This window comes from Condylostylus longicornis, unplaced genomic scaffold (genome assembly GCF_029603195.1).
Source record: "Condylostylus longicornis isolate FDR11 unplaced genomic scaffold, ASM2960319v2 ptg000031l, whole genome shotgun sequence".
In the NCBI taxonomy this organism is placed as follows: domain Eukaryota; kingdom Metazoa; phylum Arthropoda; class Insecta; order Diptera; family Dolichopodidae; genus Condylostylus; species Condylostylus longicornis.
The window spans coordinates 841,413-869,268 of record NW_026578000.1 but is presented as its reverse complement, the minus strand read 5'-3'; the positions used below and the strand labels follow the sequence as shown (position 1 = coordinate 869,268).

Sequence of the window (27,856 nt, the reverse complement as noted above, 5' to 3'; positions counted from 1 at the left end):
TTATTTATCTTGAATTAGTTCGTGTTTCGGCTATTTATTCTTAGAAGCTTAGTTCTGTTTGTATTAATTCGGAGTCCACTTCCTTTTGCTCTATAGCTTAGGAGGTCGAGTTTTGCTTGCATCTCTTCATGTATATGGGAAAGCAAGTCAATGTAATCCGTGTAATCTAAGTCTTCCAGGCAACTTGTAAATGACCATCTTAAACCTCTGGGCGTGCGCGTGGCTTCTTTCATTATATCGTCTAGGACTTAAGGGATTATATATATTAAATGATTTGATTGTATAGGAGATCAAGGATATCAATTTGTTTAATTATTTTTTAATTATATTTATTGAATTTTTCCGAAAACAACTTATTACGCTATATAACAATAAATCCATTATTAATCCTTTATTATGTTTTTTCAATTTATCACAAAAATTATTTTCCTTTTGTTAATTCAAACCTAAATTTACATTATTTTTAACTGCATTTCCTAATTTACTCTTATTTTAATTACTCCATTTTCAATTGTCACGATTTCATGAACAATAAATCCAATCTATATATACATATATACATACACCATTAATATAACGAATCCTTTATAATTCGAAGTACATGAAATAGAGGAGATTTCCCTTTAAAGATTTTCATTTTTTTTTTGTTTTTTTTTTAATTTTTCTTTATTTAATATTGTATAAAAATTTTAATTCTCTGTAAAGGATCAAGTAATCAATTTTAATTTTCAAACGTATTTTTCAATTTTCAAGTGCAATAGTCTTTATGATCATTTTTATAAAATCTTAACGAATCTCCAATATTAAGTAAACCAAGGCAATAAAGATTGAAATTATTCATGAAAATTAGATTAGCAAAATGAATAAAATTTGCAATAAAAGAAGTAAAAAAAATAAAAATGAGTGTAAAATAAAAACGTAAGGCAATTATCACTGGCGTGTACATTTGAATTGATTTTACTTTTTATCACTACACCGTGTAGTTACAGTTGAAACGGTTTAGATCACGAAATGGTAGTTATATTTTTATAACTGTGTACAGGTACTTTGTATATTTTTTTATTTTTTTCCCCCTTCCTTTTTGTCTCAAGGTTTGTGTCACAAAGCAATGGTAAAAAAAAAATTTAACTTAGAAATTGGATTTTTTTTTATTAGCGTGTTTAAATTTAGATTGAAAAATTCAATGGATTTTCTTTTGAAATTCAAAGAGAAATAAAAAATTTTTGTCAAGGTGGTTTTGATTTTATCAGAAATTTCGTAATATTTTTTAATGAGAAAAAAAAAGTAAAATTAAAACATTTGTACGAAAGTTAAATTTTGCGGTATTAGATGTAATCAATTAAATTCGTTGATTCTTAATCATTGATCGAAATTGATTATTTCATTGATGAAAAGATTTTAAGTACAAAGTACAAGCTTATGTTATTAAATAGTCATGTATTCCCTTAATTTACTTTTAGCTAAATTGAATAAGAGAATAACAGAGAAGAATTGATTTTGCTCACCAAATTATAAAATTTACTTCTTGTAATTAATGAAAATAACCATAAATAAAATATAACATGCGAGATGATTTCATCCAACATTAAATTTTACGAGATCTTTTTAACCATTTATCAAAAGATAAACGTTTAAGACGGCTAATGTTTACTACATTATATTTTAAAACCGAAATTTCGATTTATTTTAAAATTTTTCGAAAAAGGCAAGTTCCAATGCCTGTATTCAATTAATGTTTAAATTGCATATATTTAGGGGAGCGTAACTTATATTGCATATTGTTAGGAGAAGACAAATACGGAAATGTGAAAAAAAAACTTGTTATCCGTACCACAATGTGATGCCAAAAATTTCACAGTATCAGCGGAAGTTTGTAAGCCATAATTTGCTCTTCAAGAAATTCAATAATCATTAAAACTGTATACCAGAATTTCAGTATTGTCTAATAGCTGCATTCATTTTCATTATATAGCTTATTTTCATTATATAGCCGATTTCCATTGAGCTAATTCTCAATTTAAATTTTTTAATCCTAATTGTATGCAATTTAATTGAAATTTCAAGTTTTACATTTTAAGTGCATCTAAGTGAGTTAATCAATTATTTATTTTAATTTTTTATTAATCTGATCCTTCTAAAAAAATTTACATGTTCATTATTTTGACAGCCCGAATTTAAATATTAAATTTCAAGGATATTTGTTGATTAATTCTCTTGATATGCGTCAAAATGAAAAATCAAAAAAGCCTAGTTTCTAAGATATGAAATATCCCAAAAGTTGATCAATCCATATAAAATTTCATCAAAACCGGTTCCCAAGGCCAGATAACAGGCCAACATCTCTTTAAAAATAGTTTATTTACACTTCCCTGCCATAGAGAAGTGTGTTCCCACCGAAAACTCGATATCCGAAATTTGATACTGTAAAAAAACAACATATATTTTGAAATAAAATATGTACTGAAAATTTTAAATGAATTTCAGTGATTTTAATGAGGTTCAACTTCAAAAAAAGTGTTTTTTGTTTATTGTCGAAATTTATTGATATTGTATACAATATAAAGTACATACATACACACTCACTAAAGGCATACATACGTACATAATTTTTTAATGACAAATAAAAATAATAAAAATATTGTTTTGAAGTGCTTTGATTGTTATTTTTTTATTTGAAATACAAAACAAATTCAAAAGAATAAAGGGTAAATCAATACAAGTACTTTTGGGAATTTAAAAAAAAAAAGTTTCTTTTATCTACAATAAAAAATTTTATATTTCCTTCTTCTCGCAGGAGATGAGTATAGAGGATATTTTAGAATTTTTTGTGTTTTAAATGCGCGACTATATAAGACACACACAAAATAAAGCAAAATGATATTTTATGTTGCTCCTTTGTACTTTCCATTACTCCTAAATTTTACTCATGTTACATATTGTGTACGTCCATCATATGTTCCTAAATAAATCTGCATATTTTTGCATTTTATATATACATTTTATTAATATATTACACACAATGCATATAGCTTAACTCATAATGTATAATACAAAATACTTGTATAACAAATAAGAAGTTACATGTGTTGCAGAATAATCTTATTATAATAAAATATTAAATGAATTTATTGTATAAATTTTTGAATATATTTGATTTAAATTTTTAAAACTTTTTATATATATACATATAACACATTTATTTTGAATGTAAATATGTGTATTGTAAAGTGTTGTCATTTTGTTTGTAATATGAATTTTAATATTGTATAAAGTATAACATTATAAATTTTTTTTAGTGTAATTTCAATAAGATTTTGTGTTAAAATTATTTAAGCATAAGGTTGTAAGCATTAAGAATTTATTAAACATATATATGTATGGGACTGAATAATATCAGTTAAATTTTAAATTTTCAATATAACATTCTAAATTGTACATATATATACCAGCAAATTATATATATGATTTCTCTATATATGTATAATTTTTTGTTTGCATTGGAATTGTAAATTTAAGATTTCAAACTTAAAACCAAGATTTTCACCAATATTTTTAGAAAAATCCTGATGAAATAATAATATTTTGTATATCTCTTTAACGTACAGCAAAATTTATTGAAAATTCACTCTTAATTTGAATAAACGTCCTTTCCGGATCATAAGTTTAATGTAGACTGCTCATTTCAAATTACTTTTACCCGTACGAACGTATGTTCGATGATTATAATGAATTTACCTTATCGTTTGGAACGCTAAGAAATAATGGTCTCAGATTAAGTACAACAAAACTTCTGTATGTTTTCCCATCTATAGCGAGATCAACATATTAACTTGACCAGATTTTCACCGACCTTGCCATTTAAAGAGACCACCTCTAAATTCCGTTGGTTGACCACTATTTCCTGTCATTTACATATTATTGCATATTAAAAAACACTTCATACATAGACTGCTTCAGTTAGCTGCCATGCAATACGATTCATTATATGAAAATAGTATGTTTGACAATAGCTGTCATACATACGATTCAATTCTTCAAACTTTTCTCTTTTCAAGTTGAACAACTTTTTATACATTATATATTGTTTACCTTCTCTCTATTAAGAGTGTAATGCCTATAATTATTGTTTTTTATTACTTTCTATTATACTTACAAATTTTTATGAAAAGAACAAGAAAAAAAAACAAATAAACAACAAAATTATTTAATTTATTATGATATAGATGGCATATCATCTGGTTTGAGTGTGTGTATTTATGCATGTGTATAAAAACATAAACTGACAAATGAAACAAAATATTATCTTTCTCTCTTATACAATCTATATTATAAAGAGAAACACAAAATAAAAATAGTTAATTAATATTTTTTTTTCTTTCTTATTATCAATTACTGTTTTTATAAAGTAAAATAAAAAAAAACAGAGTAAAAGGGAAAAATACTTCACATTTTCTCTTTAATTATAACTTTACCATTCACATAATATAAGTAGTTGGAAAGAGTAAAAGAACTAAATTAAAAAAAAAAACAAAGAGAAAGAGAAAAAGTTAATAAGTTAGTATTATGATTTTTTTCCATTTTCATTGACTTTATATTGTTATATTGTGTGTACTTTAAAGAATCATTGACTTTTATTAGGTCTTTCAAACAATTCAAAGAAAATTGAATACTTATAAATTATAGTTTATGTATATACGTACATAAGTATGTATATAAAAATTTTTGATAATTAAAATGAGTATTTGTAAATTATTTCATGAAAATTATAGTATTAAAGTTGAACTTATGCATGTGCGCTAGTAAATATCTTTAAGCTTTTGTACTTTTGAACTTAAACTTCTGTACAAAAACTCAAAATTTAGTTGTTATGTGAAAAATGTTTTGAAAAAATTAAATTCATGTCGATCTAGAACATTTGTTTTGTGAAAAACGAAACTCTATTCTAGCTGTAACACTATTTGTGTGGAAACTCCCAAAAATTAAATTTATGTCTGTCTGGAACGCTATCTGTATGTAAAAATTTTAATAAAATGAGATTTACATTCGTCTGCAATGTTGGATATGTGAAATGAAATACTTAAAAATTATATTTATGTTTGACTGGAACGCCATTTATTTAAAAAATTCTCCAAAAATTAAACTCATACAAGCTGTTTATTGTGAAAAATTTTCAAAAAACGAAATTTCTTTCAATCGGTAACCTCATTTTATATATAATAATTACGTTGAGTCTCAGTATTATTCGAAGAAATAATCTTGATCGATTTGTAATTCAAACAAACTGTAATAGCAAAATTTCTCAATTTCTGTCCTCTTATATAGTTCAATATTTTGCAGTTTATATATATACACACACACATATCATATACAATTACATAAAACACGTTCTGATTTCACCAATTTTACAAATAATTTACCATTAATATTTCTATTTCTATAAAAATACGTGGTTAATTTGTATGCTAGCCTCAAATTTTCAATTGGTAAATATTAAGTGCAACTTCGATATACATAATATAGCAACATATTATAAACACATATTAAATTCAAAATTCATAACCATATCAAAATCACTATAATGACAAATATCCTGTGGAAAATAATCTAAGCTCTTTTAATTTTTATTTTTCAATTTAACTCTTATTGCAATTTTTCTTCTGCTTTCTTCTGCTTGCTTTTGAATGAAATAGCATTGTTATGGAATTCATTGCATTTCAATTTTAAAAACATGAACCGGAAAATCTTAACACAAAAAGACAATTTAATGGCTATGAATTTAAAAAAAAAAAATAGAAAAACTATTTGAATGTAAGGTTGTTGAAGTACCAAAAAGAAAAATTTTTATAAATATATTTAGGCACCTAATGAAAAACGTTTTTAAAATACACAAACAAAAAAAATAAAACTAGAGGAAAAAATATAGTAAATAGAAACCCAAAAGTATCCTTGAATGTCCTTCAATGAATACAAAACAGATTCCATTAGATATAATGTACGATATTATTAAAAGTATATATACGAACACATTTATGTATACACCCCATATTTATGGTAAACTATCATGCATGTATAAGGTATATTTTATTATTTTTTTTTTGTGGTATATGCATTCATGTATAAAAATGTTGAAAGCATTCACATTTTTTCACCACCTATTTTTATAAAATTTATATTTTTTCTTCCAGAACACATAAAAATGATTTAAAATCACACATGTACAGGTCACACTCCAGGTCACACAATTTTTACCCTATACATGATTTAATTTTAGGTATTTTATTTTTGTTCTGCATTCATGTAGACAAACTATATGTTCGAAGATAAGAATTAACTATAAATTTCTTACTTAGTAGTTAAGGTTAAGGTGGTAACACTTATTGTATATGTTCAAGAATTTCAACTTAGAAAATTTATGAATTAATTTAGAAATTTTAAATATAAATAGCAAATTTTTTTTGTTATGTTAAAAATTTTCTTTAAAATGAATAATTTTGCTTTTTGGATGAAATGTGGTCTAAAAGTGTATGGCGTCTTAACAATTGTACATATTGTGTTGTACTATTTCTATCTTCTAACATAAACAACTGAAATTCGGCACACTAATTTGATATTTAGGAGATAATAATCCGTATAATGAAGCCGACCATAGTTACAGCTTATCTCAGTTTCACGAAATGAAGGTGACGAGGTGAAGGTGCTTTACAACGAATAATCAATTTTATAGAATATTAACAAAATAGACTGTAAGAATTGAATAACTGAATTAAATTTTTATATTGAATACTTAAGGCCAAAAAGAGTAAAATTTTTAGATAAAAATATCATTAAGTACAATTGAAATAAATGAAATACAATTGTAATGGTTAGGGTTTCTTATAAAAATTTTAATTTACCCTGTTAATTAAGAAAATTATATACGTAATAATTGGATACCGAATTAATATGTAAGCAGAAAATTCATAAGTACAATTATTTTTGAAATCTAATTTTGATAATGAAATTTGTATGAAAATAATGAGAATAGAAGAATTTGGTCTATTGTGACCTTATTGGAAGGTAATTTTAATAAAAATTTGTATGAGATAATTATGTTTTTCATAATGAAAATTTATTGTTAATTGGTGGTAATAAAAAAATAATAATTCTTTTGAAGCAGCTCTTTGAAAGCTAATAAAAATGCTTATTAAAAAATTATGATTACTCGTCAAAAATTGCAAAAAAGAACCCTTGCAATATTTTCATAACTTTGAATATGAATTTTAAATCGTTTTCATTAATGATTTTTTCCATTATTTTCGATTAATTTTCAAATAAACATGCATCTCTAGGTACCCAATAATAACTAATATATTGTCGCTCGTATTTAAGTACAAAAATCATCATGTATAATTTATAAACGATTGAACGTACATTGTGAAAAGACCACGATATAAAATGATTTATATAATGTTAAATTTACCTGATGTAACGTAAACGTATAACATACTTGTGTAGCCGCCTGTATACCCATTTATACTTTTCGTGAAAAGAGAATCCGTGTTAAAGACTTTAATAATTCATATTGGTAGTCAAGTTTTTTAAAATATTTTCTTTAATATTATTACTTTCATGATTTCATAATCTGCTTTTTTGCAAAAAATTAAGGTATGCAAACCGAAAGATATACTGTTATTAAGCGAAAAATATTGTATTTATTATTAAGCGTATGTAACAGGATAATTCACTATATGAAAAATATAAGAACAATTTGGTATTGACATGGCATTTTAGTCTTAGTTTACTTGTCCATTTGGCTAGCCTGTACTGTACGTATTCTTTACGATCATTCTTGATAAAACACCGAAATTTCATAAGTTTTTATTGTCAATTATTGAAAAAAATATTTCTCTATATAGAATAAAATTTTCGACTCCCTTCACTTTGTACTCAAGCTATTATTGTCAAACTCGTACATTTGTTATAACTTTAAATTAGTTCGAAAAATACCTTAAAGTTTTCGATCAAAAGGATTTTAAAATTCTTAAAATGTTGAAAGTTTTTCATGTATCTCTTCGATTCGGCAAAATTAAAGAAAACAACAGAGACAAACTAACGCATATTGCCCCTGCCCCTTCAAATTGAAATAAGTTTCTGTCAATTATTTCCTCAAAATTATAAGGGATTCATTGACCTTCTAATAATGTGAATAAAGTGGAACATAATTTTTGTCTCATTCAAAATTATGATTATGGTACTATCAATTATATGCAATAAGATAATTATTTAATGTTCCTCCTAAATGTATGCAACAAAATTCACAATTTTTTTTAATATACAAAAAGGTTCTAATAAAAATTGAATATTTTCATAAATTAGTTATAATACAAAAAATATAATTTTTCAGAGTTTAAATTTGTTATATAAAACTGTTATAAATATTTAAGATTTATTTTTATAGATTATAATTTAATATTTTTTTCTACTCTACTTTCTACAATGCTTTCTTATATGTTTGTATGTATATACAAGTATAAATTTTAATGACTTCAATTTTCCATTTTAGATAACCTCCTGTTGGCACTTTTAATAATGGCAGTCTGTTTTTATTTTTATGAGTTACTTTTCACAATAGACAAAAAGAAAGATAGAATGATAGAACAAGAGGGTAAATAGGAAAAATTTAGAAATTTATACATTTGTTTTTTATTTAGGGTTTGGTTTTTAAGGATAGTCTGTTCTATTTATATTACTTTCTATTTATAAAATTTGTAATATAAGTTGGTGTGTGTTTGTTTACACACATTTCTATAAATAAAATTCATTTTTCTCTTGACCGGTCTTTTCCATTGAAGTGTGTTCTTCTAAATAGTTAGGTAGGTACGTGTATACAATATACATTATATGAATATAATTAGTGATTTGCACGCTTTAATAATTATTTTACTGGACATGAACTATATATACATATAGGAGGTACCTAGACCTACATGTATATGCATATTATTTAAGGGGATTACTTCAATTGTGTTTAATTGACTTGAGCGGAACTTAGTACTTTGTTGATAAGCTTTTTATTTTAATTTCTTACTTTCTATTATTATATTGCTTTATTATATATACAACACGTCGATTATATTTTATTTTAAGCTAAAATGATTTTATAAATGAGAAAACTTATAAGGTTTTTTTTTACGAGTATAATAATAAAAAATAAATAGAAAAACGAGTAATTTTTTTTCAGTTATTTTTAGTTTAGTGATTTGATTTAATTTTTTTTTATTATTGGGTTGGTAAAACTAAATTGCTAATGTTTATTATATGTAGAAAGTAAGTGTTATAGCATTTTGCAATAATTTATAAAAGTGTAAATGGTATTTTAATTAGAGATTCAATTGATGACGATGTTTTAAAAAAATTTGAAGACGCTATTTGAATAACTAGTAATAAAAATCACAGAATATTTGGTGGTATTTTCTTCTAGATTTTATGTTATGCAAGGTCCTGAAATTTAACAACACTTTGTCTTGTTAAGCTAAGTCATTTTTATGTTCCAGAATCTCGATTGTCTTATGATGAAACATTTTTATGCATCAATTTCCCTCTTTATCTTACTTCCTTCGCACTCCTTCCAGAAGGATGGTCTGAAAACTGACCCCTTACATTCGTTCTTGAATCCGACTTTCACCATAAACTAACCAAAGAAGGAATTTCGTGATTCTGATACTCGACTCTTTTCTATGTCGCACTTACATCTAGAATTCTAATGCTTTTCTGGGGAGAGGCTATAAGAGTTCTACTTAATTCTGAATTATAAGAAATTCTTCTCAGAAATTTATTAAACTTTTTGCCTAATAAAAGCCCGAGCTTTTGTGTCTTGGAAACAGCTATCAATATTAGGTATAGAAATTATGATTTTTCTTCTTACTTTCGTAAAGCACTCATTTTAATACGAACATTCGAATCGTAAAGCACTCATTTTAATACGAACATTCGAATCGTAAAGCACTCGAATGGATCACTCTTAAGAGAGTATTCTATTTCTATCAAGAGAGAAAGAGAAAGCTTTGGCGTCTCAAACCGTTTTTGTACCATTTTTCATCATTACATAATCTACCGTTTTCAATGTTAAAAACTATCACTTAAGTTATTGTATGAATTCACTGCTAATCACACAAGCTATGCCGCAATTCAACTTGTAAATGATAATTCAAAATCATCGCGTATAACTTTTATATATAAATTTTGTGCAGTACAACTTAAGTGCTGAAGCGTCAAACATTATAACTTCAAAATTTATTCCATTAAAATTATTGCATTTCTATGCAAAGTTAGTTTTAAAGTAATTTAATTTTTGTTTTTACATACATATATGTGTAATATGTATAACAGTATAACAGCATAGATACATAAACTTATAGAAGTTAACGGAAGGAAGATTATTTTAAGTTTAAATCATATTCTGCTTAATAAAGGATATTATTGTAATAGTTCAAAAATTCTAAAAAACAAAAAAAAACTTTTCACATTAATTTTCATAAAACACACATAATTATTATTTGTACATACACTGGCATTGCACTTTATATGTACAATTTTACAAAACCAATCTTATAATATTCAAAAACTTTTAATAGTCATGTTATTTTCCATACATGATTGTAAGTGTACTTTTCGATTATACAATATGTACTACTTCAAAAAGTATAAACTGAGAGGAAGCATAACATGTTTGTTGAATTTTGTTTATTAAAAACTTTAAAACACATATGTTTCCTACACAAATTTTTTTTTTAGAAAAATTTTTTAGATCACATTTATAAAATGATTTCCCTTTAACATCCTGAATTACGAATAGTTTTTAAAACTTTTATATATGAATTATATATGTATTTAAATTATACATGAAAAATACTTGTAGAATACATACACATAATATTTATATAAATGAATTTATATAAGTAAAAATAAATTCTTAAAATATATGTAACTGAAGTTAATATAGAATTCAAAAGTTCACTAATCTTTTATTTTTACAAACAATTTTTACTCTTTTATTTAAATAATTTTTCATGTTTTCTTTACTATTACAGCACTGGACAGATGAACTTATGAAGTTGGCATACAGTTTAGCTCAATTAAATGGTTCCACAAACAATTTTTTACAGAAAGCTTATACAAAACTTTGTTTGCAAGTGGATAGAAGTGGAAAAATTCCTGTTAAAAAGTGAGTAATGAAAATAGTTGATATTAAAAGTGTTATTAGTAAAATAGAAAAATATAAGATAAATGAGAGTAAGCTTTCTCTTAAAAATAAATTTTAACTTAAATCTCTGAAGCACCTTGCATCATTAAAATAAATTCATTGGAAATGAATATACAAAATCAAAAAATTCAGGAAAGATGTTTTTTTTTTTGTTTTTGAGTCCTGTCGTAATAGTTTAAGCAGCGGCACTTCCATCTAAACCCTTCCAAAGCATCTAAGTCGTAGGTGAGTTACGCATCGCATTCACACAATTAGTGTTCCATCGTTTCGTTTTTTTCCAGGCAAAGACGAAATATCTCATCTTCCGTTCCTCCCAACCACCGAGGTACCGGTGGTTGCGGGCAGTACCATTGTCCTCCGCTTAAAAAACCATAATTTCAGTTCAGTTAACGGAGTTACCACTCCCTTTCTAGCGGCTGACCATTAGCTTTCCGAACGCGAAAGAAATCAAACATTCCTATAAAAGTTTGGACCAAATCGCTTCAGACGATGATCTTTATTATGCCGGACGGTGGGTTCTTCTCCTTCTAAGATTCCGTCTGATACACTCCAGAGCACACAATTCAATACCATATGTTTCAACCTGAAATATTGATAGATGGTGTCCCTTATGATGTTTACGGCTTCGCGGTTCACAACTCATCTGTATGAAAAATCACAACTCCAAAACTAAATTGAAGACCGAGGGTCACTCTTTTCAGGCAGATCCAAAACCCAGGTTCTCACTATGTTTTTCAACATCGATCCGAAGTCCAAATTCAAATCCATGTCCAGAATGCTGTCGATCTCCCTAACAATAGTAAAGGCACCAGGATCCTTGTATTTCTTTATTCACAGTACTCCCTTCATAGCTTCATAAAAATTGATGAATGATCAAATTATAGATAAATCAATTTAGCACTTTCACATTACGTGTCTTTTCAAGAAACAATATATATTAGGGTTGACTATCTCTGGAAGGCAGTTTAAGGAAAACTACCCATTAACAAAATATCCACATTAGGTACATTAAATAATATTTTAATGACTAAAACTATAACTGCCACTATTAAAGTGCTGCTGTCGTAGATTATGTTGTTTTCAAATATAAAAATTTTAAATTCTCTCTTAAATGAAAAATAAAAATTTAATATTATTTCATTTTATGCATGTCATCAATTATATGATTGCAGTCACACATGTACGTGCACACATTTTATATGGTAGATAACCTAACCTAACAACATTCAAACTAAAATAACAAGTTCAATTCAGGAGCAATAAGGATTTTGTTTCTTTCGTTTTTTTTAAAATATTCATAAACTTTTTTAGAATTTTTTGTATTTTTTATGTGTACAATTATTTTGAAACAATATCGTGAAGTACTGTTTATAAAAAAAAGTTTATGTCCATTGTTTTTCTACCATATAAAAAACTTTATTATTTTCTTTTATATTAAAAGTTGCATCAAAAATAATATGATAAAAATTAAAAAAGAACAAGATGTTGCAATTAAAAAACATGATGCAAAACAGTAAAATTTTTCAAAAACGGATTTGTTTTCAAAAGCATTTTAATAAAGTTTTTATGAGCACAAAACATTTAATGTTTGAATGAAATATTATGGAAATGATCATGAGGTCAGTTGTTGTACAAGAGTTGAATTTTTGTTGCTTTTGAATATAAATTAAAAAAAAAAATAAATTCGAAATTAAAAATAATTTTGCAAAAGTTGATAGTCTTACAGTAATCGCACTCCTCTTTAATTGGATTGGTCCAGCAGGTCGGCAGCAATGCAATCAACACAAATAAAAGGTATTGATAACATCCTTCCCATGCTAACCAAGCTGTCATTAAATGCTCAGTTGTAGGTTGTTCACCTAAACCTCCCGTTTTTTTTTGATGAATTTATCCAAGTCTCCATATCAGTCTTTAACATCTCGTTCATTAAAGTCTTGCTGGCATAGTCTGAAATGACAAAATTTCTCGTATAATTATACAGGGTCTTCCATCATTCCAACTCTACGAGACATTGTCAAGAGCTTTGCCGATTTTCTTAGGTGGTAATTTGACTACAATTTTCTTGACGAACCGCGTACAGTATATTTCATTTAACAGACGTATTGATGGGAATTAAAAACCGTCCCAATCTTAAAATGTCTTAAAGCGTAACTAATAAACTCATCTACCCGTTTATTTCTCATTACAGTTTGGTGATCGAACTCACACTCTTACTTCATCAGATTCGACGATCCTTTGGGTAATTTTGTGACCGTAACTGTAGTTTTTAAATCTTTGCCTGGTGGCGTTGTAGGTTTGAATTCTCACAGTTTCCCAATCATTTTTTTGATAGAGTGGAACGTGCCGCCGGCATATCAACAGCTAACAGATTGCCGAATAGGCAGCGATTTAATATTATTATAAGTTCAGCCATAGTAACTATTTAATACACTATTTTTATTGAATTAAATGCCTCACTCTCACCGCGTATCCTGATGAAGTACGTTTTCCTTAAACCTGCCCAACCGATATACATATGTAAATGTTCTTTTTAATTAGAGTTCTGAAAATATTCTGAAATAAATATTTTCTATCTGTACATTCTTGAATTCAAAAAACAAATCAAAATTTAAAAGAAAAAAGGTTGCTTTAATTTCTGACAAAAAACAAAACATTTTTTCAATTCAAAAACCAGAATGTTTTAAAAATTCGAATATTTACGCAAATGTAAGCCGACGTGTTTTGAGAGCAGAAGAAGAATTTGGACTAAAGAAACAGATACATACAAAATCTCTTGTTAATAACAGTATCATTGTGATAAAAATAAATTAAAGAAATAAAGAATTGAGGCAAAACCTCAACTCAAAAAAAAATAATTTAAAATCAGCTTTACGCAATTACAATTTTTTTCCTTCTAATTTGGAGCAGCATTCCTTAAAATCATTATTTATTCAAATCATCATCCATGGCAGACATAAAAAGAAACGACAAGCAAAAGAATATATTGAGGGAAAATAAAAAATTGAAGTTTTGTTTGTGGTAAAGAATTGAACTAGTTAATAGTAACTAAGTATGTATATGCAAAAGTTCGAGGATTTGTTAGTTTAATGAAGTGGAAAAAAAATTTTTTTATATCGTTTTCATTCTTTTCTGTTTTCTGGAAAATGTTTAAAGTTTTTAATTGAAATATGGAATCTATACGGATTTATTTAAATATTATCTTGAAAAAAATTGGATCTTTGGAACGCAAAAACTTACACATTTACCGTCTGGAACTATAATGTTTCAGTACACTTTTAAATTCGTTTATTTTTCTCCAATAATATTATTCAAAAACAAGATTCCCAAAGTTGAGTTTGAAGATAATTAAAGTTTCACCAATAAATGTAATGGGATTTTTTATTCAATAATTTTTGTCGTCATTATTTTGTAGTTTCATTAGAATTCCTTAAACAAAGAAAGGTAATGGCATACTTTTTGTGTCCAGAAAATAGTATACAAACGAAAGTCACTATAACAAAATACCCTCTGGCATTGATCGTTATATTATGTTTCTAATATTTCTCTAAACGAAAGAGGCATTCAGTTGTTAAAAATTCCAACTTTTTGCTGCGGTATCTCAAAGTTTAACCACCGCAGATTTTTGTTAGTATAACAGTTTGATTAACACTCGCTTTCATAATTGAACATTTCAATTCGATGCAGTTACCATACGGCGTAAAGCAATTGGTAAATAAAATAAGCAATTTTTTTTCCAAAACAGCATATCAAGTGTATTTAGAAACGTTTCTACACTCAGAAAGTATAACAGTTTACTGAATTCTTTAAACTGATAATATTTTTTTACTATTTCCCTTAAGACTAGAAATAATAAAAAAGACATGACTAAACAATTTATTTTTCAAAATTAAAATAATAAAATTAATTTCAAAAGAGTTCAAAATTTCTTTTATAAAAATTTCACATTTTTTATGTAATCACATTAAAAATGATAACTAATTGTTTTGAAAATTTAATTTCAAAATTTTTATAGAATAAAATTATTGTTTTATCAAATTTTAGAAAGCATATTCTAGCACATATACGTATATATTAGTATATTAGTATATACACACTCAGTTATTCTTTTAGTGCTTTAACATCTCCCATAGTTATGAGATTTAAATTAAAACTTACACAATATTTTGTACAATAAGCGACATTATTTTGTCTCCCTCTCTCTTTCTCTCTACTTCCTTTTACCCTGTTCAGAGCATTGTAGCACTCATTATTATATTATATAGACCATCAATTTCGCGTTTTTATAAATTATTTTTTATTCAATCTTCCTTTATAAGAAAATTTTTAGATTTTCTTAGAAAAAGTGGAACACTATTCGAAAAAATGATTTCTTTTCTTTTATATTATGCAGTTTCTATAATAATAATAAGTGGTTTGTCCTATATTTTCTTAAGTTGAAGAATATATAATTAAAAAAACAAAAAAAAATAAGCGAACAATAATGAAATAAAAAATGGCTAAAATAAAAATTTATGAAAATTTTTCTAATTTATGCTTAAGTAAAGAAATAATTTCCTCTGTTATACTTTTTAAGATTTTTTAAAAGAAAAATGCAAGAGGGAAGAAAAGCAATTGTTTTTCAAAAAAAAAGATTTATGAAAACTGAAGATTTAAGGATTTTCTTTGGAATAGTTTTATTTTTAAAGGAATTTAATAATGGTGAAAATTAAAGTAATTATTATTAAAAGTGTTCGTGATTTAGGATTTTGTAATATTAACAATATAGAATCATTGAATATAAACCGTATATTACCGTATAAAAGGTGCTTTATGAATTACTTTAATTCAAATTCAATTGCTTACTAATCAAAATCATAGTGTTAAATTCTCTAGAATCACCGGTCCTTTGATACGAGTATTAAATTTTTAAAATGTTTCTTATAAATTATTGAATGTCTCCGTAAAATAAAAAATATACCATTCGAGATTTGACTCGTAATTGGCAAGAAGACTGGCTCGGAATTGGGAAAGGAACGTTTCTTATGAGAAAACTGTTTTATAAATGTGCTTGATTTAAACAGTCTACACGCACAATTTAAAGTGGTCTAATCATAGTAGGTAACACAGTAGTTCAATCAATAAATTTTCATTCAAACTTTATGTATAGGGTAATTCTACTGTACAAGGCATCTCATTTTAAACTTTCTAACTTTTTTTTTATATTCTTACTTAAAAAGACATTGATCCCTATAGGGAATTCTTTTCTAATAATATTTTAGAGCTATTCTATTCAACTTGTACACCATTTATATATATATATTTTAATATAATATAATTTTCCATTAAATAAACAAAATTTACTTTATATACATTTTTATTTTATAGTATAATCAAATTATTTGCCCAAAATAAAGATGATCGAAAGCGTGTTGAAAAAGCTTTAGATGTATCTGGCCTACCATCTGGTAAAGTTGAAGGTTTATCAATATCAAAATTTCAATTTGAAGATTTTTTTAATTTATATAAAAATTTAACGCAAAGAAGTGAAGTAGAAAAAATTTTTGATAGTATGTAAGTATAAATTTTCAAATTTATTATTTTTATTTAAATAAAATTTTCAATAAATATTTTTTTAATATATTCTTTTCTTTTCTCCTATATTTTATAGAGTTGGTAACTCGAAACGTCGATGCATGACAACATCTCAATTAGTTGATTTCTTAAATAAAACTCAAAGGGATCCACGTTTAAATGAAATTTTATATCCTTATGCAAATACAACAAGAGCAAAAGAAATTATTTGTGATTATGAACCAAATAAATTTAATGCTGCAAAGGGATTACTAAGCCTTGATGGTTTTTTAAGGTAATAATAATTTTTTCAAAGTAATTTTTAAATTAATATATATTTATTTCTATATATGTAATATTATATACATATGATGTATATGCAAGTATATGTGTTTGAATTAAAGAAACATTTTGTACCATTCAGCGTTTCATAGATTTGAACTCATATTCATGTTAAAAAATTTTCCATGTTTAATAGAGATTTCTTCTTTTTAGCATAGTAAAACATTTTTTATTAAATTATATTTAAAAATTTAATATGTTTTGAATATAAATTTTAGGTTAAGATTTTTATAATCTTGGCACAGGTCGTATAAAGGCCCAGTTCAAGAATTATCTACATGAGAATAGAATTTGATTGTTAGATTTAATGTCATTAAAGTTTCATTGGTTAGTTGCTAATGCCACATTTAGACAGCAACTTACTATAGAACTTACGTACCCATTCCGGCCCTGTTGAAAAAATCCGAAATTCTTATTAAGAAAATGTTATAGTACTTCAAGATCACCTCAATTTTTCAATATTCTGTTATATATTAATGCAGAATATAAGATGTTTAAATATTAGAATTGAATTAAATATTAGAAAGTTTCAAATGAATTTTTAAAATTATTTACTCTTCATTGGGTACCATACATTATGTGTACGAAATGTTCATTACGTTCCCGAAATAAGTAAACCATAATATTTTCACAGGTTCGCTAAAAATTTCCACAGATTTTTTTTTGTTAAAAATTTCATAATTTTTTTAAATATTCTCTTTTCACTTGAATAAATTTATCAAAAAAAAAAAATAATTTTTTTCCCTTAATTCACCTTCAACATAGCCAAGAACAACAATAATAAACAATACTCGTAAATATATAAAATATAATTATTTTTTAATTTTTTTAATTTCATCTTCTTCCGATGATAAATCCTTAAAATTTGTTTTATTATTCAGCAATTTTTTCTTTCTCTCTCTCTCTGCCTCCCTCTTTTTTTCTCTTCCTCTTTCCGTTTATAGTAAATTTTTCAAAAATTTTTTTATATCTTTAATCGTACTCATTAAACCCACAATTTAATTTCAATTAGTTCTCAATTTTTTTGTTTTTGTTTAAATCCTTTGTTTATTAAAAAGGATAACTGTGATGTATCCGCGACATAAACATTAAAAAATTCATAATTTTTCTCTTTTATTTTCGGCAAAATGAAAATATTAAATAAAAACTCTTGTATTATAATCTCATATGTTTTGGTATTTTAAAATGTACTTATGTACATAGTGTATATAATGTAAAAGTATATATCCGTTATTATTTTCCTGAAATCACTTCAAAATAAATATCCTGTTAAAAATTTAAATCTTTAATATGTGTGTCTGCTTGTTTTTATTCTTGTTTTTTAAATCTATAGCTGGAATTAACTATAAAAAAAATTTGATGGGATCAGCACATAACCGACGGCATTCTGTATTGCCTTATTTAGTGAAACAATTGCAGAAGATTTTAAAAATGCTTTTTGAACACTTAATTCTTTTCAACCTTAAGGAAGTTAGCAAGCTTTCAGTTAAAATGCCTACAAAATTGTAAAATTGGCTCTTCTTTAGTAGGATTTTACTTTGTCACAACCGAATTCCCTTCATTAGTGTTCAAAAGTTCATTAGTGAGTTTCGATAACAGCTAGAACTCAAATATCAAAATTTCAAAAAATTTCGTCAATCTGTTCCGTTGACATAGTAAAAATGTAAAATCGGCCTCCAGTCCGGTTGCCATGTCCTGATCTTTCCAAAAAATTATATGTTCATTTTTTTAAAACCCCGATTTAAACATTAAATTTTAAGGAAAATTTTTGATAACTTTGCTTTATATACGTAAAAATATATAATTGACCAGTCCAGTTCCCGAGGTCTGATATATATCAAAAGTTGATCAACCCGTGAAATAGCCGAAATAAACTCACATATAAAATTTTAAGCAAACCGACTTCTCTCTAAAAATAGTTTATTTACTCTACTATGGAGAAGTGTTTTCCCACCGAAATCTCGACATCTGAAATTTAGTGCCATCACAAAACATCCCTTGTTGCATGCAATACAATCGGTAAAATATTGTTTCACATTGTTTTTTTTTTGTAGAATAGAAAATTTAAATTTATTGAAAAAAGCTAGTTTTTTCATTTGTTTCCGGTATAGGATGGGAATTTGGAATATAAAATTTGTATAACAAGGAATATAAAACATAGTGTTTACTATGATAAAGTTGCATTTTAAAAATTTATCGTATTTTTCTTCAAATATATAAATCAAAACGAAGTGAAAATGTTGAATTTCGTTGATTTTGTGTGATTCCTGAAATTCGTAGATGTGTGTCAGTTGTCTTGGAATGTTTTAACTTTGAAACGGAAAATAAAATTTTTAAAATTCTCTTCTTAAATCGATGCGTGCAGACAAACGAATGACCAGACAAACGTACATACGTGTAGAATTTTATATTTTTTTTTCCAATTTTGAAATTGTTCTCAAAAAAAGGTGCTAAGCAATCAGCACTAATATCAAAAATATTACTATAAAGAATAACACTCTGAAAAGCTATTATTATAAACGTTAAGTGTTAAAATATTTCAAACAATTCAAGTGAATCATTTAAGCATTCAAGTTATTTTAGCTATATACACGTATATATATATATATATAGATATAAATAGATATATATATATCTATATATATATATATATATATTTATTTATATGCATAAAAATAAATATATATGTAAATATATATAGATATATATATGGCTATTAGCTATATCCATATATATATATATATATGTATATATATATGTATATATATATATATATATATATATAGGTAAATACTTTATAATTGAAAACTATTTAATCATATATTTAGCTATATCCATATATATATATATATATATATATATATATATATATATATATATATGTATGTATATATATATATATATATATGTGTTTATATATATGTGTATTTATATATACATATATATATATATATATATATATATATATATATAGGTAAATACTTTATAATTGAAAACTATTTAATCATACATTAAATCATATATTACTTTTTATGTGGATCAAAATTAAAACTAAATCATTTTAATATTAATAATAATAATCGTAAAAAAAAACAAATTGGATAACTTGTCTTTATAAATACCATTATATAACTTAACATTAAAATAAAATTACATTTTTAATGTCATATACTTGTATTCACATAATATGAGAATGTTTTATTTAAGCACGCAAATATTTTAAGTCAGAATTCCTACTACGTACACATATACATATGTCATACATATTACCACATCGTGATAATAATAATATGTTGCAAAGGAAAAATGGAAAAACATAACGGTATATATTATTAAGCTTTAATAATGCATTCCTGTTTTCATATTATTATATGCTCTCACATTAAGAGTATGATTTTATTTATGTATGTAAATTCTCTTTAAATTAATAAAGAGAAAAAAAATATTCTTGTTTTACCCAGAAAAAAAAATGTTATTTAATTTTATTTAAATAACAATATTAAGTATTTCTGTATATATTTTTTATTATATTATATATACACAATGCATATACATAATATAATATATATACATGCATATTATGTAATGAGCACATGGAAAATAATGATATTTTTTAATATTATTCAATTTCTTTGATTCTAAATAGGATTTTTTATTATCCTTATTATAAAAATAACTTTCTTTCATCATTTTCATCTCTTCTTATCATAAACAGATTTTATGTCTGTATATATATATATATATATATATATGTATATATATATATATATATATATATATATATATATTTGCTTATGAAGGAAAATTAAAAAGCTAAAACGACTGAATTTTCTTTTGTTAAATTTATTTGCATTTATTTTTAAAGTAAATATGCATTATGTACGCATATATAATGTATATAAGTTTTTGTATATAAGTTAACTTTAACATGAGAAATTACAGTAACAAAAAATCATATTAAAAATTTAATTTTTATAAATACAATTTTTTTTTGTAACTTTTTTTGTAATTTGGAAAACTCATAATTTAATTTAATAATCTCACAAGTTACTCTAATTTTAGTCTTACGAGAGCGAGTATATACTCGTAGTATGCGCTATAATTTTAAACAATTCAATTAAAAGACAGTTTGTTTTATTTACAACTAAAGGATTATTGTTTTATACGAAAATTAAACTTTAAAAACAATATTATTAAATTAATTTTCCATTAATCCTTCTAATATTATTCAAATTTTTAACAATATTAATAATTACACTCTATATATTATATTATTTAATAATCAAATAAAATATGAGTAATTATTTATATAATTTGAGAATTCTCTTTAATTAAAATATCTCGTTAAATTTAATTTAATTTATATGCATTTAGCTTAATTATTAATTGAAAATGAGATTTGATATATATACATATATATATATATGATATAATATATTTATATATATATTTGCTATATATATATATATATATATATATATATAGCAAACCATATATATATATATATTTTTGCTATATATGCTTGCTATATATGCTATATATGCTATATATGCATATATATATGTTATATATCATATATATATATTATTTAACATACTAAATTGTAAGGCAATTATATAAAATGAAATAATTATAAAATTAAACAATGTAAATCAAAGAAATGAAATAATTCGAGTAAAAAATTTTTTATTTTAAATCTCTTCAATAATAATTAAAGGAATCTATATAATTTAATAATATTGTTTATATATTAAATTAAAGAAAGGAATTTTACCTTAAATTGTTATTATAATATAAATTATTTTCATTTTAAATTATAAAGGATAAATAAAATAAAATATACGTGTATATTTGTATATAAATAATAAATATTTACAAAAAGTAAAATATTATTTATATTATTTGAAATATGCAATGTATAATATATGTAAAAAATTTTCATATTTGATTATTTGTACATATAAATATGTATATAATAATAATTATTATTTCCACATACAAATCGAAGTCTTTCTGTCAGTTGCAACATCCTTTACATTAACACTTTAGAATATTTATGCATATAAAACAAAAGTACATAAATACATATTATGTACAAAACCATATATATACGTATAGATTACAATAGTACAGTCATAAATTTTATTTGATTTTTATAATATTTATACAAAAATTTCTAAAAATTTCTCATCCTGTTATTATTAATAAGAGAATTTTTAAAGTATATTAATTTTTGGAAAAAATTTTCTTGCACAAGCTTGACTTAAAATTTAAAATAATTTAATATATTGAAATGTAAATAATTCAGAAAATTCTAAAATCGTAATTTTACGATATCTTCAATTCTAAACAACATTATTTTACACTAAAACTTATTTATTCGAACTTTGAGTAGGATAGGTTAGGTCGACACAACTACCGTCAGTGACGCATAGGCCAGTATTGCCCGTTGTAATACCGCCCGATCCACTTTGTGATATATAGTTACTTTAGCAAAAGAAAATCGTATCAACATTGAATAAAATAATGTTTTAATATTAATGTCAAGTCTTATAACTAAATTTACCGAAAATATTGAGTATTATCGAAAATATTGAGTATGCCTCTCCTTCTCTGTCTTTCTTTCTCTATATGAATTTGTAGCGAGGAGGATGTAATGTAATATTATAAGAAACAAACCATCCAATATAAATAGACCAATGTAAAAAGGCGAACTAAATGTATATTATGTAAGCGGAAGTTTAATCAAAATGGTATAGCTGATAACTATATTAAATTTTGATTACTATAGATTTTTACAATTTACAAATACATATTGTATTTATACATATTTACTTTCTATATTTTAATATTTGATATTAAATATAACCCCTAATATACATATACACATACAGTATGTATAAATGTATAATTTGATTAAATTTTCATAATAAATTCAAAAATCCTTTTTCTGATCTACACAATAATAATAATGAAATAAATAAATATACACGTACATATATATATATATAATATACATACGTATATTTGTAGAATAATGTTGCTATTTTAAAGATATGCGCATAATATTTGCGTGTATAATATTCTGATATTACATAAAATATTACATTATACTCGAATCTAGATATATCTACATGAAAATGCATTATGTATTTAATAATACTTACATATGTATATGTAATTATTGTTATTATATTCAGCTTTATCATCATCAATATTATTAACTTAAACGTCATCATAATAAATTTTATCATTAGATTTTTGTTATACTTATACTTTGAACTTTCTTTTTTGTTATTTTGGTTTTTTTTTTTTATTATATAATTTTTATTTTGTTTGCATTTTATGTAAAATTTTATATTCCTATATAGAAGATAACTAGGAAACAGGATATTTATTTTGTATCTATGTATAAATATATACAGAGTGTTCTCTTACTGTGCAGTATAGTAGTGCACTAACAGTGTGTAGATTTTTGCTAGTAAGAAAAAAAATTGTATCCCGCTTCTGCCGCAACCAGGCCTTTAGGTCTCTGTCGCAACAAATTTAGGAGGCATGGACGATTGAAGCCAAATGTTTTTCTTTTTACTTTTTTATAAAAAGTAGGAGTATAACTTTGGTTGTCTTAGCTATTACGGTATTTTTAAATATGCACTAAAATGGTTATTGCATAGTGATACATTAAGTTTCATAGTGACAAACTTCATAGCATTTTTAGTTTAGAACACTGAGGAAATAAAATTATGCAAACCACCCAGTATTTCAAAATATTTTAAATTATTATCTTTGTAAGTTCTATATTTGCATACTGATATAATATATATGTAATATATCTAATAAAATTTAATATATATATATATATATATATATGTTCGTACACAATAATTTTATAAGCAAACCGTTTTTATACATAATCATTATAGTAAACATACATAATTATTATTATTATTATTATTGTTGTTGTTATGTCATTTTTTATAATGTAATTATTATTTTTATTACACAGGTACTTAATGTCAGATGATAATCCAGTTATGGCACCGAATAAATTAGACATTTGTGATGACATGGATCAGCCATTATCTCATTATTTTATAAATTCATCACATAACACATATTTGACCGGTCATCAATTAACTGGTAAAAGTTCTGTAGAAATTTATCGTCAATGTTTATTAGCCGGATGCAGGTATGTTTTATATATATTAATTTTTATTATATTTATATTATATTTATATATAAATTATTATAAAATTTTTATACTAAATCAAAAGGAAGGATATAAAATTTTTTTTTTTAGTCAAAATATTTTATTTTGTTACGTTAGATTTCTGTGTACATTATATATACATATATTACGTAATTGATGCACTATATATATTAATTAAGCATTTATTTAGATTTGGTGCATAATTTTTTTTATTGATTAATAAAAGAGTTAAACGTTTCCATTATTTATTTTTCTTTGTGGTAATTTTAAAAAATTAAGTGGTTGTTATTTTTTAACACAATATTAATATAGTGATTTATATATTTTTAAATTAAAGTTTATTACTATTATTTTTAAATATATATAATTATAGTGCCATTCAAAATTAATGTATAATGAAAAGACATCATTATTATATTAAAATTTATTGGAAACAAATTACTTGCTGTCATTTAAGTAAAAATAATTAATTATCACGTACATACATTCATTTATTAATTACAGTTATTAATTGGAAAAAATGCTTAAAATGGGGCACTTTATCATTGTATGTAGTTAATCATAGAGATGCTGATTACAAAAAAAAATAATTTTTTTATAACATGTCCAGTAATTTACTTTAATAATAAAATTTATTTTGAAAATAAATTATTAAATAAGATGAAATTTTTTATATTTTCTTATTTTTCGAAGTAATACACAGAAAATTTAATTTTTTTTTTTTAAATATTTTATTAATGTTTTTTTAATATTCATGAGGGTTCAATTAAATTCATAATATACATTGATATCTAAAATATACTTCTAATCAGAAGGGCAACGTAACAAAGTACAAAAAAAAACCGGCTTGTTGTAACAACAGCACAGTATTTTTGAATAATAATGTTTTTCAAATTGAAATTTTTTTTTAAATTTTATTTTACATTTATAATTTTTAATAGCATTATTTTGTATTTCTTATTTTATTGTACTATTTTAGGTGCGTTGAATTAGATTTTTGGAATGGCCGAACTGAAGAACCCGTTATTGTGCATGGTTATACATTTGTTCCTGAAATAAATGCTAAAGATGTACTAGAAGCAATTGCTGAAAGTGCATTTAAAACTTCTGAATTTCCTGTGATATTAAGTTTTGAGAATCACTGTAATCCACGGCAACAGGTAAAATGAAAATTTTACTGTGTTTTTTTATTTAGACAAATTAGAAAAATAATTTTTGTTTGTGCTTTTCATTTAAAATCATTTTAAATTCATCGTTTTTTTTTTTTGCCTTTTTCATTCGTAAAACATAAGTTTTTGCTAGTTTAGCCACATTGTTTAATTTATTTTGGAATTTTTAACCAAATCCATTCAGCTGTTCGCATAAATTTTTTGTCGAATTCCTTTATCAAGAGATACGCAAAAATAAATAGATATGGCGTCTTTTTTCCAACAAAATATTTCTTTTATTTAATCCACAATAATCAGATAACATCCACTGCGCCTGATTTATCTAATCGAACTGAAATCAACTACATAATAAAAAATTTTTATATATCTAATTTGTTTACAAAGTTAATCGATTCAACTATGTCGATTATATCGACTTAATTAAGACATGTTTACCAAAGTTTAATAGATTATTTAAATTGATGTGTTTACAATAGTTTTGATACAAGAGTTGAAGTTAAATAAAATGAAAATGTCAAATAAAATTTTTAAGAATATAAAAATGATTGTATGCAAAAGTTCATGTTTTAAGAGTTCAAAAATGAAAAAATAAGTTATTTGATATGCTTTCGATACAAATTTTTCAATTACAATTTTTTAAATAAATTTTCAGATTTATTTTTCAAAATTTTTTTTGAATTTTCAACAATTTATTTTGGTACTAAAGCGGAAATCATGAATAAAAACATTTCTTAAAACTCGTTTCAAATTTGACAATTCAGTGATATAGCAGATTGCACCTTTGTATAAACAACTTCGAACTAATAATTCTAATGAATCTCTACAACTTTAATGAAATGATAATTCTTATTTAATCAACAACATTAAACAGATTGCATCGGAAAAATAAATTTATTAAAAAATGTTTGCAAGTGTGAAAAAAGTTAAGTGCATCAGCAAAAATGCCGATAGACTGGAACCTTTTCATTACATTTTCTTTGTAAAATAAAAGAAAAAAATTTTTAAATTGTATATACACTTTGTTTCTCCCTTAAGGATTTTTCTCTTTTAAATTTTTTATAATTTTATATACGAGTATGTACTTTAAATATTTTCGCTCTCTTATATGTATACCTTGTTTTATTACATATGTATACTCATTTACTCATTTTTTTTTTTCTTTCATATTTTATATGATGATATATGTGTATATAGTAGATACTTTTATATAAATGAGTTAAGAAGTCTCCCGTTAGCCTTTTTTATTTAATTTATTTTTTTAATTATGCTACTTTTCCCAGACTACTTATATAATATAACAACTGTTGGTATTATGTAGTATGTCAATTTATCTAATATTCACATATAATAAGAGAGTGTTCCTACTCTTTATCATATTTTATTTTCATATGTATATGTATATTTGTTTTCCGAGTTCTTGCGGGCAATTAATAATTATAAAATGTGGAAATATTTAAAAAAAAAATGATATTTCTTTTAGGTTTATGAAATTTTTACTTTTTTTTTGTTTCTTCCTTGTGAAAACAAGAAAAATACAAGCTTTAGTCGTCTAATGAAATAGTTGAACATACACGTATATAAAAAATAAGGGCTTAAAAGGATTAAATATAGGTCATATACATATTATGTACTTAAATAAATATTAATATGCACTTTTTAGGTTTTTAATAATATAAGGAAAAATTATAGGAGTATGGCCATAATACAAGGACTATTGCAGTTTGTGTGGTAATGAATTAAGACTTAAAAGAAAGAAAAACAAAAATTGTGTTGAATGCTTTAGAAAAGTTTCAACAATTTTTAAGATTTTTTTTTTTATTTTAAATTATAAAGGAAGAAAAAAAATAGTTTTTAGTTTTGATATATAGTTGAACAAGTTGAGAAAAGCAAAAAAAAATAACTTTAGGCTACCGTAAGCATAATAAATTTAACTTTTCATATAATTACTTTTCACCATTAAAAGAGAAAAGGAAAATGTTTTTTTTTTCACTATTCACCATTTGTGTGCACTTCTTTTACATAAAATTATAATTAAAAAGATTTAAAGAATTTATAATAGTATAGCATGGGTATAAAAGGTTAACAAAATATTATGAGTTTAGGAAATATGTTAGTTAATATTAAGCACTTGAACTGTACATGTAAAATTCGACATTTCTCATTTTCGGAACATACTCGTATTCGGATTTGTTACTGTTGCAACAAATATGTATAATTTAGACACAAACCATTTAAATGGAATAAATGGAATAATATACTTATATGTTAAATGTATAACATAATGAGATTTATTTTTTAATAGAAAACTTTGATGTTGTATGACAGCAATATTGCATTATATTA

General features: G+C 24.1%; 1 protein-coding gene across 3 annotated transcripts in view; it reads left to right on the top strand.

Moving 5' to 3' along the window:
- The window catches only part of LOC129608336 (1-phosphatidylinositol 4,5-bisphosphate phosphodiesterase classes I and II), a 285,565-nt gene that overhangs the window by 231,359 nt on the left and 26,350 nt on the right, over positions 1-27,856 (top strand). For all 3 annotated transcript variants that reach the window (XM_055519797.1, XM_055519798.1, XM_055519796.1), the window contains 5 exons: positions 11,070-11,203; positions 16,607-16,792; positions 16,890-17,087; positions 24,141-24,323; positions 25,324-25,504. In XM_055519797.1, the coding sequence (XP_055375772.1) occupies positions 11,070-11,203; positions 16,607-16,792; positions 16,890-17,087; positions 24,141-24,323; positions 25,324-25,504 (882 nt within the window). The remainder of the gene's footprint in view (positions 1-11,069; positions 11,204-16,606; positions 16,793-16,889; positions 17,088-24,140; positions 24,324-25,323; positions 25,505-27,856) is intronic.